The following is an 11,609-nucleotide window of genomic DNA, read 5'->3' on the forward strand; positions in this document are numbered from 1 at the left end:
GAACACTTCCTCAGATTCAGTTTTTAGAGAAAGAGATCTGTGTATCTCAAAAGCTTACATGCGACATTGTGAAGTTTGGTTGCTCCTGAGGTGGGGTGGGGGGGCATCTTACTACACATTCCTTTACTTCAGGCTCTATTTGGTAAACTTTATTTAAGCATGGCACAAAAGGAAGCATGGATGAGCAGTTATTCCAGAAATATTCAACTGATTATTCCCATGCCCCACCATCACAAACCAACAAAAACTAGCCCACACCAGGAACCACTTTTGTGGGCGAAAGCTTCCCTCCTTTGGTTCTCCAGATGAAAAAGGAAAGCAATACTGGTTTTGACCTATAAAGCCTTAAATGGCTCAGGACCGCAAGACCTCAAGGACCACCTCTTTCCATATAAACCTACCCGGGCCCTTCTTCATATGCCTCCTTCCGGAGGGTGGCAATACAAGAACAGGCCTTCTCTACAGTAACCCCCCCCCCGGTCTCTGGAATGGTCCCCCCCTGGGAAGTTCACCTGGTGCCTTCGTTATATGCTTTTAGGCACCAGGCAAAAACGTTCCCTTTTAACCAGGCCTTTCGTTGATCTGTGAGACATCCCATACCCTTTTAAAATGTGGCTCTTTCTGGGGGAGGGGTGTCATTGGGTGATTGTTTTTTATTTTTATTAGGTATTTTGTGGTTTTATATCTTGATTTTCTTCTGTGAACTGCCCTGAGACCCCCGGGTATAGGGCGGTATATAAATTCAATGAATCAATAATACTGCTTCAGGGCTAGACCAAGACATTTTGCCACCTGAGGCAAAGGACAAGATGGCGCCTTCCTCATCCCCCTCCCCCTTCACCACCAAGCATTCCATGAACTGGACTGGCCGTTATTTCAGTACTAGGGTTGTCATAGTATCCACCCCCACCTCTTGCATCTGAGGGTCAAAGGCTGCGAGGCGGGGGGGGGGAGTGCAGGACACAGCTCTGTCCTCCGAAGAAGGGAACAGCCAAGGAACTGCTCCCTAGCATCTGCTGTCTGAGGAGGTCACTGCACTCTGCCTAATGGCAGCAGTGGCTACTGGCCATTGGGACTAGAAGGCAGGGAAGCCCGAGCCAACGACCGATAGAGCAACTCCTCCTACTTTTGTCACCATGCTCCTCCCCTCTGGCTTCTACAAGGGCTGGGGTTAAAGAGGAGAGCAGGCTGAAGCTGGTGGAGCAGTACCCCTTTTGCCCTAATGGGCTGGTTTCCACTGCCCAATGGTAGGGCTGGCCTCTGTGTTTCTCCCATAGGAAAAGTCAGGTGGAGGTACAGCGAGAAAATAGTAGAAAAGGAATTGGTGCATGTGTGGATGCACATAAGAATGCAGGGTAGGAAAAGCCCCCCATCCTTTCCCCTCCTCTCATCCTTTCCTGTTAACTTGATTAGAACCACAGCAAGGCAAGGAAGCAGACTGGAGGGTTCCTTGCTAAAATGTGGGATAATTTAAACCAAAAAACCACCACCTACTAATTGTGGACTAACCAGCCTCGTATATTCAACATGCTTAAGTCTAATTTATGCACTAAGGGGTTAATGCCATATAGTAAGCTGTCCTGCCAGGCTTAGCTAGGTTTCTCCCCTTTTCCTTGGGAGGAAGGCAATCAGTCTACCTGATGAACTCAGCATGTGAGGTCTGAACTGGTTGTTCCGGCTTAGCCACATGGCTCTAACAAGTCTTCCTTGAGTTCCTATACCAATTTAGGAACTTTCAACACTGTAACTAAGGTAAGTTTTACTGCATGTGCAACATTTTCCTGGATGCAGTATGGAAAAGCACATGAAACTGACCTTTGGAGAGTTTGTAAGTAAACAATTTTAAACTTACCTAAACGTGTGGTCTTTTTCTATGCTAGGGGAAGGAGGAAGCTTTGTAACTCACAAGAGTATATTTTAAAGGTCTAATAGTGGGTGGCGCTGTGGGTTAAACCACAGAGCCTAGGGCTTGCCAATCAGAAGGTCGGCGGTTCGAATCCCCACGACGGGGTGAGCTCCCGTTGCTCAGTCCCTGCTCCTGCCAACCTAGCAGTTCGAAAGCAAGTCAAAGTGCAAGTAGATAAATAGGTACTGCTCCGGCGGGAAGGTAAATGGCATTTCCGTGCACTGCTCTGGTTCACCAGAAGCGGCTTAGTCATGCTGGCCACATGACCTGGAAGCTCCCTCGGCCAGTAAAGCAAAATGAGCGCTGCAACCCCAGAGTCGGCCACGAATGGACCTAATGGTCAGAGGTCCCTTTACCTTTACCTAATAGCCTATATCTCCATACTTTGATGCATATTTTGTGATTTAAAATCTCTGCTGGAGTTCTCTCGCCAAAGTATACTTGTCCCAACCTTGGATCTTGGCATCTAGGAATTCTCTGGGGAGGAGAGAGGGGAAAGTCCAACTGTGCAACTAGAATTTATTCCGCTCTTGCAATTATTGAGATGGATACCACCCAGAGTTGGAAGGTATCTTTGCAGATCTAGTCTAACTCCCTTGCTCACTGCAGAATCTGCAATGCAGGTGCCAGCTTCAGAATCCCTGAAAGTTGGCTGCTCAACTTCTGCTTAAATGCTCTCATCAAAGGAGAGCCCATCATCTCCTGAGGCAGTCTGTTCCAGTGTTGAACAGCTCCTGCCTGTTGGAGATTTATTCTAATCTTTATCCTAAATCTGCTCCCCTGTAATTTCCACCCCTTGGTCCTGTCCTATAAGAGTGTTTAACTTTGGGACCCCAGATGTTGTGAAACTCCCATCCCCATCATCCCCAGCCAGCTTTAGCTATTGGCCATGGATGATGGGTGTTGTAGCCCAACAACATCTGGAGACTAAAGGCTGAAGAACACTGCAAAAAACCTGCTCCATCCTCTGTGTGGCAACCCTTCCAATACTTCAAGTCCGCTCACTTTGTTTTCTCCAAGCTAAACATAGCCAGCCACAGGGCGCAGGATGCATTCGGTACTAATTTAGGAGAGCACTTCACACCATTCCTATCCAGAAGGTACTTCCATGTAGCAACTGATGTGCAACTTGGGTGTAGAAAGGCGCATGGGGTGATCACATATCCAAGCCTTTTCTGATGTGAGAAGCCACAGTCATTGGGAAGTCAAGCACAAGTTCCTAGCTTGGGCTGGTGTGGTGAAAACTCAGTATGTCCTTATCTTTTCTATATGTGTCCATTTGAAAGCGGGGAACCCCTGGCCTTCCAGATGTTGTCAGGCTACAACTCACATCATCCCTGACCATGCTGTCTGCAGCTGATGGGAGTTGGACAACATCTGGCAGGCCACAGGTTCATAGGCGCCGACTCCATGGGGCCTGAGGGGGCCCGAGCCCCCTCAAAAATTCGTTTGGGGGGGCTCAGCCCCCCCAATAATTTAAGAAAATTATTAGGCACCTTGCCAAAAACTGCGCAGGGGACTCCGGCGCGTGCCTCCCAAAGTGACCGGGAGCTCCTGAGAAGGGGTGGGCAGGTCGGTCAGTCAGAGGAAGACCCCCAGTGGTGGGACTTTAGAAAGGAATGGAGCCGCGGGGCCGAGGAACGGCATATTCGTCGCCGGCGAGGGACCGGGGTGAGGGGAGAATGGAGGGGACAGGAGTTCCCGCTGCCGGAGCGGGGCTTTTTTTCTGGGTTCGGCTAAGGTGACGTTGGTAGGAGGGGGTGGCCGCCTCCCGGCGCGAAGCCTGGGGAGGGCAGGCCGGTTCTTGCATGCAAAAGCACCACTGCCATCCTGCCGCCAGTATGGACCCTGGTATGGCCCCCCCCAATATTTTTTATAAGTCAGCGCCCCTGCACAGGTTAGCCACACACACACCATGGTCCACACTCAAGTTGTGCATTATTTTCTATACGGTAGTGGTGCATTATTTTATATATGGTAGTGGTTTCTTTGTAGGGTTTTTTGCAATTAATTGTATACAGCTTTGAATAGAGATCATGAGCTGCCAAGTCAAATCACCTGTCATCACAAGCCAATTCAAACTTGCTCAACTGGGGGGTGGGGGAGCCAATCTGGTGATGAAAAAGTCTCTCTAAAAAGGTTGTGTGACTCAGTCCTTCATCCCAGAACCCTTGATTCTTCCCCATAGTACAACGAGCCATCTCAACAATGCCTGAATTGTTTAAGGAAGGGGAGTTGGGGGAACCTTGCTTAAATCTACATGGTCCATCCCTTGACTCGCCCCCATTTTAGCAAAAGTGTGGCCTTCCAAGCTCTCCAAAAGAAGACACTAATAAACGTCGCAACAAAAGGTAAAGAGGACACTTCCCTCATCAAAAAGGACACCCTGCCCCTTAGCAAACACACACACACATCCAGCCATTTCAGTTCACCTCTATTCTTTAGATTTTCATGTTGACAATAATTATTTTTGCAGGATTATTTCAAGAGACTGTGTGGTAAAAAAAGGTAAAGGACCCCTGGACAGTTAAGTTCAGTCAAAGGCGACTATGGGGTTGTAGCGCTCATCTCGCTTTCAGGCCGAGGGAGCCGGTGTTTGTCCGCAGACAGCTTTCTGTGCCATGTGGCCAGCATGACTAAACTGCTTCTGGCGCAACGGAACACCGTGACAGAAACCAGAGCACATAGAAGCACCATTTACCTTCCCGTCGCAGTGGTACCTATTTATCTACTTGCACTGGCGTGCTTTCAAACTGCTAGGTGGGGAGGAGCTGGGACAGAGCAATGGGAGCTCACTCCGTCATGGGGATTCGAACCACCAACCTTCCAATCAGCAAGCCCAAGTGGCTCAGTGGTTTAGACCCAAGTCCCGGGATAGTGGCTGCAGTCGTGGGCTTGGAGTGAGGAAATTCAGGTTTAAACCATTGCTCAGAGGAGAAGCTCACTGGGAGATCTTGGGCCAGTCAGTCATCACCTCTCAAGCCCAACGTACCCCACAAGGTTGTTGTGAGAGATAAAAGGAGGGGGACACTGAGTATGCCATCCTGAGCTCATTGGAAGAAAGTCAAAATGAAAAATCAGATCTCTAGCTACACCCTTCTGACGCCACAGAACAGACCACTCTCCATAAAAGAATGGCAGGGGCGTAAATTGAACTGTCAACCTTTCCAAAGCCCAGTCCTGTTAAAAAAAGGACTCTTTGCCCAGCTCTCCATTTCACACAGAATATGGATGACAAATGAAGGTTTGCTGCCAAGTGTAGACCCAGCAGGGAACCGCAGCTTGCAGATGACCTGTGTCTGTAGAAACCTGGTTGTTGCATTTCAGGTGCACACGATGCAAGATAGCCAAGGTCCATTTCACATGCCACACAACCCACAAGTGTATACAACCTGAAAGTGCAGTTCATAATGGTGCTCTAAGGAGTGTATCTCATGACACACAGGTTTGCAAACACGTCTATCACATTCACACATTGCATTCTCAGGTTTATACATGAAGCACCGAAAGAAAGAAAGAAAGAAAGAAAGAAAGAAAGAAAGAAAGAAAGAAAGAAAGGAAGGACATATTCATCCCCTAGGAATCCTAGGCCTAAATTCTGGGAAAAAAAGATCCTGAACACAGTAAAAGAAAAAAAGAAAAAGCTATTTTTGATACCTGATCACTTGGGTCACCAAATGGAGACTCCAGAGATTGCTGTAAGTGACATAAAAGCCACTATTTCCACTAAATGCTGCTCTCCTTAGCCACAGTGGTGCAGTGAATGGGGGGGGGGGGGGAGAGAGAATTTCCACTTGATGAAATTCTACCTTTAGCACAAATCTTAAAAGGCATAGCAGCCCTCTCATGGAGTGTGTTCACAAACACTATACCTTGAAAGCACATTCTTTCCCTCAAAGAATTCTGGGCACTGTAATATACCCTCCAGCAACCCTCAACAAAACTACAGTTCCCAGAATTCTTTGAGGGAAAGAATGTGCTTTAAAAGGTATACTGTTTCTGCGGCCACGGTCTGTAACTGACAACCCCCAGTTGCAAGCCGTAAAAACAAAACAAAACGCCAACAACCTTTGTATAGGTTTTTGGAGAGTCCATTGAGATTGGGGGGGAGAAATCTGACTGAATTTGCAGCCCACTCAAGAATAGCACCCAGCCCATACGAGGCTTGCACCACATGTGATAAATGCACAAGTGTGTTGCGTGTACATCACACCCTGGGGAGCTACAGTTAGTTGCAGGTTCCCAGCATGTGTCCCCTTGCACGATGCACACGCACGCCGTTTTAATTTGCTCTGCTCTTCCCCACCCAGAAGGACCGCTTTGCATGCAGGAATCATGTTGCCTCCGAAACAGGCCTCTAAGCTCGAATGAGTGCTAACCCACTATCACCACCGCTTCCTTGAGCAGCCCATCTCGGCTGGCTCGGGTGAAAGGTTTCAGGAATGGAATTGTGAGTGGTAAGAGTGAGGGGGACCTGAACATAGTTTGGAGAGATGTTTCCCCAGCGAGTGGAGGTCTTCTGCAGAGGAAACAACTAGACGTGACAGCCCTCGAGCTTGCCTACGGAGGCCAAGACAACAAGGTTGGGATTTGGGGGTGGGGGTGGGGAGAGGACTTTAAAAAAAGAGAGGGTGGGAAGTCAACTCACGCGTGCCATCAAAGCGGGTTGCTATGGTATCCAGGAAGGTGTTTTGGGGAGCCAGGAGGCCCCTCATCACCGGCATTTTAGGACTTGCTCGAGGACCTCTCCATCGTCCAATGGTTGGGAGAAAAAGAGATCCAGAAGTCGTGGGGGAAGGGGGGAGGGGGGAAGAAACACCCTTAGTCTCCCCAAGTCAGAGGATCTCTCCACCCACCCGACTCCCACTCGTTGTGGGGCGCAGCGGGGCTGGCTGCCAAGTCTACAGCTGCCCCAGCCTTCGGATCTCGCCCGTGCCCAGACAGCAAGGCAAGCGCATCCGGCAAAGAAACGGCAAAAAGGAGAGGGGGCGCCCTCCCTTCCTAAATGAGCAGCCACTCCAAAGGCAGACGGACCCTAGTCCCCTTCGGTCGTGGCCTGGCGCGAAGTCCGGCTCAGCCCTCCAAGTGGCTGGGCTGGACGGAGCGAGAAAAAGAAGAAAGCCCGGGTCGTGGTCCGGAGATCCCGGCTGGAAGTCCCCCGACGGCTGCCACCTGCTTAGGATGCGTCCCCATCCGCGGAGCCGTAGGGGCTTAGGGCTTCTTCCCCACCGGCTGCCCTCTCCTCGCGCCCCCATCTGGGACCCGGCAGTCCCCGCTGCAGCAGCGCCAACATCTTCGTCCCCGGCTCGCTCCGGTCTGTGCGCCTTCGCAACTCCGACGGCAAGTCCCAGAAACTGCCAGGCGTCGCGATCGCCAGCAAAGCTTTGGCCGCCCGGGGCATAATTTCCAGGCGCTGCCTTTTTCAGCGCAGAGCCGCCTTCGCCGCCGTCCTCCTCCTCCTCCTCCTGCCGTCGCCACTTCTTCTTCTGCAGATCCTCAAACCGTCCCCGAGCCGAAAGTTGCTCCGCTTTGTCATTCGCGTGACTTGGCAGCTCCTCGGCCAGCGGTTAATCGAATCCTCGGAAAGAAGCGGCTGTTAAGTGAAGCCCACTCCCTCCCCTTTCCGAACCATCTTTCGTCAATTTCAGCCACCCGGAGCATCGCGCAGCATCCTCAACTTGAAAGTTACCATAGCTACTTAAGACACACCCGGTGGCTCTCCCTTAAAGGGACAGCCAACCTGTAGAGTTGCAAGTTTGGAGTTTTGTTTTGTTTTTGTTTTTTTGCTTTGGCAGATTACACGTGTCTCAGAGAACACACGCACAAAACCTGGGTCTAAATAAAAAAATTCCTTCCTGTAGCACCTTAAAGACCAACTAAGTTAGTTCTTGGTATAAGCTTTCGTGTGCATGCACACTTCTTCAGATACACAAGTATCTGTGTATCTGAAGAAGTGTGCATGCACACGAAAGCTTATACCAAGAACTAACTTAGTTGGTCTTTAAGGTGCTACAGGAAGGAATTTTTTTATTTTGACTATGGCAGACCAACACGGCTACCCATCTGTAACTAAAACCTGGGTCTGTTATTTTGAAGAAAGAAAGAGAACTGAAATGGACTGAGGATGAAAAACACGCACCCTCAGGCGTGCCAACTTGAATAAAATATGGGGGGGGTTAAGCCTTGCCCTGCATAATTGATCACATGATGAGATGCATGTGCACCATTTGAATGGCAAGACCCGTCAACTTTGGGGGAACCCCTCGGCCCCCAGCAATTAGCTCCAATGTGCACTCTTTAAAAGCATTGGGTCTTCACATGGGAGGCTGCCATAAATGCACTTCATGTGACTCTACCCGGCCATAGCATCTTCCAAGTGTCCACAGTGAGAGAGGCCGTGGAATATTACAGAGATCTCCAGAGTTAGCAGGGAAGAGATTCTCCAGTTTATACGGTGTTTTCAAATATCAGAACGCCACTCCACAGCAGTGGGTTTTGACAGGCTCTGTATTGCAAGCTATAAAGCTGAAATTGGGCAAAATAATTTAACTTTAGGGATTGCACTTTATATGCCAGCTCTGTGCCTTTAGTAGAAGGTAGGTAAAGGTAAAGGACTCCTGGACAGTTAAGCCCAGTCAAAGGCGACTAAGGGGTTGCGGCGCTCATCTTGTTTTCAGGTTGAGAGAGCCAGCGTTTGTCCACAGACAGCTTTCTAGGTCATGTGGCCAGCATGACTAAACCGCTTCTGGTACAATGGAAATAAATTGGCTGAAGTTTTGCACATCACAGGAGCAGCTCACCCACTAAGTCTAAGTGTGTCAAACTTTTAAAATTAAGTAACTAAAACTAACCCCTCTTTCCTTACACTTAAAGGGAATGGTCCAAGGGAAAGGGGACAATGTTCGTTCACGTTTGCTGTGTCAGGAAGGTCTGAGGCATCACATGGCGGGGCAGAGTCTCAAACAAATGTGTGCTCTCCCCAGCATGTTTGCACACTCCTGTCTCAGTGGTGTCTGCCCTGGGTTGGTCATGTCCACGAAAGGTAAGATGGCAGGATCCTCAAGGACGTGCTCAATGGGGAGCTGGCACCAAGCCTGTTGGCAGACCAACTTTGTATTATAAAGAGGTCTGCAAACAGGACATGAAGCCTAGCAACATCAACCCTGCCATGTGCAAATCCCTTCCAGAGACGACCGCAGCACCTGTAGACAGTTTGTGTATCCACAGCAGTGACCAGAGGAGAGATAAAGGTAAAGGACCCCTGGATGGTTAAGTCCAGTCAAAGGCGACTCTGGGGTTGCGGCGCTCATCTTGCTCTCAGGCCGAGGGAGCTGGCATTTGTCCACAGACACCCTTCTGGATCATGTGGCCAGCATGACTAAATCGCTTCTGGCTCAATGGGACACCGTAACGGAAACCAGGGCACACGGAAACACTGTTTACCTTCCCACCGCAGTGGTACCTATTTATCAACTTGCACTGGCATGGTTTTGAACTGCTAGGTTGGCAGGAGCTGGGACAGAGCAACGGGAGCTCATTCTGCTGCACGGATTCAAACTGCCGATCTTCTGACTGGCAATCCCAAGAGGCTCAGTGCTTTAGACTACAGTGCCACCCGCATCCCCAGAGGAGACCAGAGGAGAAGTGACCGCTGGGAGGTGCACAGGAAGAAGAAACCATGGTACCCCTCCATTAGCACAACTGGACAGCTTCATCTGCCCCAGCTGCAATGAAACATGTCTCTCCCGTTTCAGTATCTACATCCAGAGCAGGTTCTTTAACTCTACAAAGTTTTTGACCTGAAGGTGCACTCCAGAGACAGATGCCAAGTAAGAAAAAGGACAGGTTTCCAGTCCCTACTGACTTCTTTTCCATTCATGGCTACTCATATTATTAAACCATTGAGAACAGAATCTACCTGCCTGAACATCCATTGCCTTTCCCCACAGACACCACAGCATAGAATCATGGAATCACAGAACTGGAAGGGATACCCAAGGGTCATCCAGTCCAACCCCCCGCAATGCAAAAATCTAAACTATAGCATCCATGGCAGATGGCCATCCAACCTCTGCCTAATAACCTCCAAGGAAGGAGAGTCCACCACCTCCCAAAGGAGACAGTTGCACTGTCAAACAGCATGGGAGGATTAAATTGGGGGGCGCAGCTTCCTGCACTTCCGATTTTGCTGGAGTGCAGGAAATTCTTCCACACAGACATGACAACAGCAATGGCTGCGCAATAGTACGAGTGTCTTCTTTACTGTACGTTTGGCTCTCAATGTTGGATTCTGCAAAATGCAAAGCATGCCTTGCCCAAATGAAATCTGGCAAAGATTGCAAGCTGTGTTGTTATACTGAGCCAACTGGAGAAATCTCTGCACCTCCTCTAGAGCCACATCAAATCACCTCTGTCTGCACTGTGGGAAGGGGTGAAAGCAAGAAGCCAGTTTGCCCAGTCTTGATCTGTGCGAGAGGAGCTGTACAAAAGCAGATTTGGCTGGCTGACGGCTGATTTAGATTTGGAGGGGGTGAATTTGTGCTGCTTTGAGACTAGGGCTGCCTGGCTGCCTGCTTGTTTCTGCACCCAAGTAATGCCTGTTCAACCTGTACACTTTTAAAACAGATTATTCCAAAGGCACTGGAAGTCCCTACATCTCCCTCTTCCCCCCTCCCCAAAAAAATCACCCTATAAAGGTTGCCCTGAAGTTTCATCTGCTTGGGGGAGCCTGTTAACAAGAATCAATGCCTGTTATTTTCCTCTTCCAAAGGGAGCAGTTTAACTCAGCAGGAAAGCCCTTCACTCTCTTCTTGTGAAATAATACTTCGTAGAGCCCCTGGTTGTTTCTAACACCTCCTCACTCCTGCACTCAGTAGAAAGAAATTTCAATGGCAACACCTGTATTTAAATTAACTCAGCTTGAGTAAAGAGATTCAGCTGTGGTGTTTGCTTTGGTTTTTTTGGTGGTGGTGGTTTTTAAAAACTAAGGGATACCAGCAACGACAATGGCTCTATTGTGCTGTTGTTGATACTGCACAGATGAGAGGGTCCTTAACTTGTATACCTGCTGCACACAAACGCACCCTCCAATAAGCAGTCACATGAACAGGTGTGTCCTGTTTATTTCAATGGTCTTGCCGGATGGATTCAAGGGTCCTGCTTCTAATATGCCACAGGTAAAAGGGACTTCATATCGCAATATGCTACTTTCCCCAAGTGCTCAAAACACTTCACACACGTGATTTCAGTACTCCTTCCAACAACCCTATAAGGTAAGCCAGTAACATCACCCCCAATACTACTATATAAAAAAAGATAAAGGACCCCGGACGGTTAAGTCCAGTCAAAGGCAACTATGGGGTTGTTGTGCTCATCTCGCTTTCAGGCCGAGGGAGCTGGCGTTAGTCCACAGACAGCTTTCCGGGTCATGTGGCCAGCAGGACTAAACTGCTTCTGGCATAACGGGACACCGTGACGGAAACCAGAGTGTACGGAAACACTGTTTACCTTCCTGCCGCAGCAGTACCTATTTATCTACTTGCACTTGTGTGCTTTTGAACTGCTAGGTTGGCAGAAGCTGGGGCAGAGCAACAGGAGCTTACCCCATTGCATGGATTCGAACTGCCAACCTTCTGATCGGCAAGCCCAAAAGCCTCAGTGCTTTAGACCACAGTGCCACCTGCTCCCAGAGCACCCTTTTATA

The 11,609-nt window shown here is 49.3% G+C and overlaps 1 protein-coding gene across 1 annotated transcript in view; it reads right to left on the minus strand.

Annotated features, from left to right (window-relative positions):
* The window catches only part of KCNH3 (potassium voltage-gated channel subfamily H member 3), a 67,474-nt gene extending 59,764 nt beyond the window's left edge, over positions 1–7,710 (minus strand). The window contains exon 1 of the mRNA XM_082212417.1: positions 6,555–7,710. Coding sequence (XP_082068543.1) covers positions 6,555–6,630 — 76 coding nt within the window. The 5' untranslated portion in view covers positions 6,631–7,710. The remainder of the gene's footprint in view (positions 1–6,554) is intronic.
* Positions 7,711–11,609: the final 3,899 nt, after the last annotated feature.

The sequence above is a fragment of the Podarcis vaucheri genome (assembly GCF_965113315.1).
Source record: "Podarcis vaucheri genome assembly, chromosome: 2".
NCBI lineage: Eukaryota > Metazoa > Chordata > Lepidosauria > Squamata > Lacertidae > Podarcis > Podarcis vaucheri.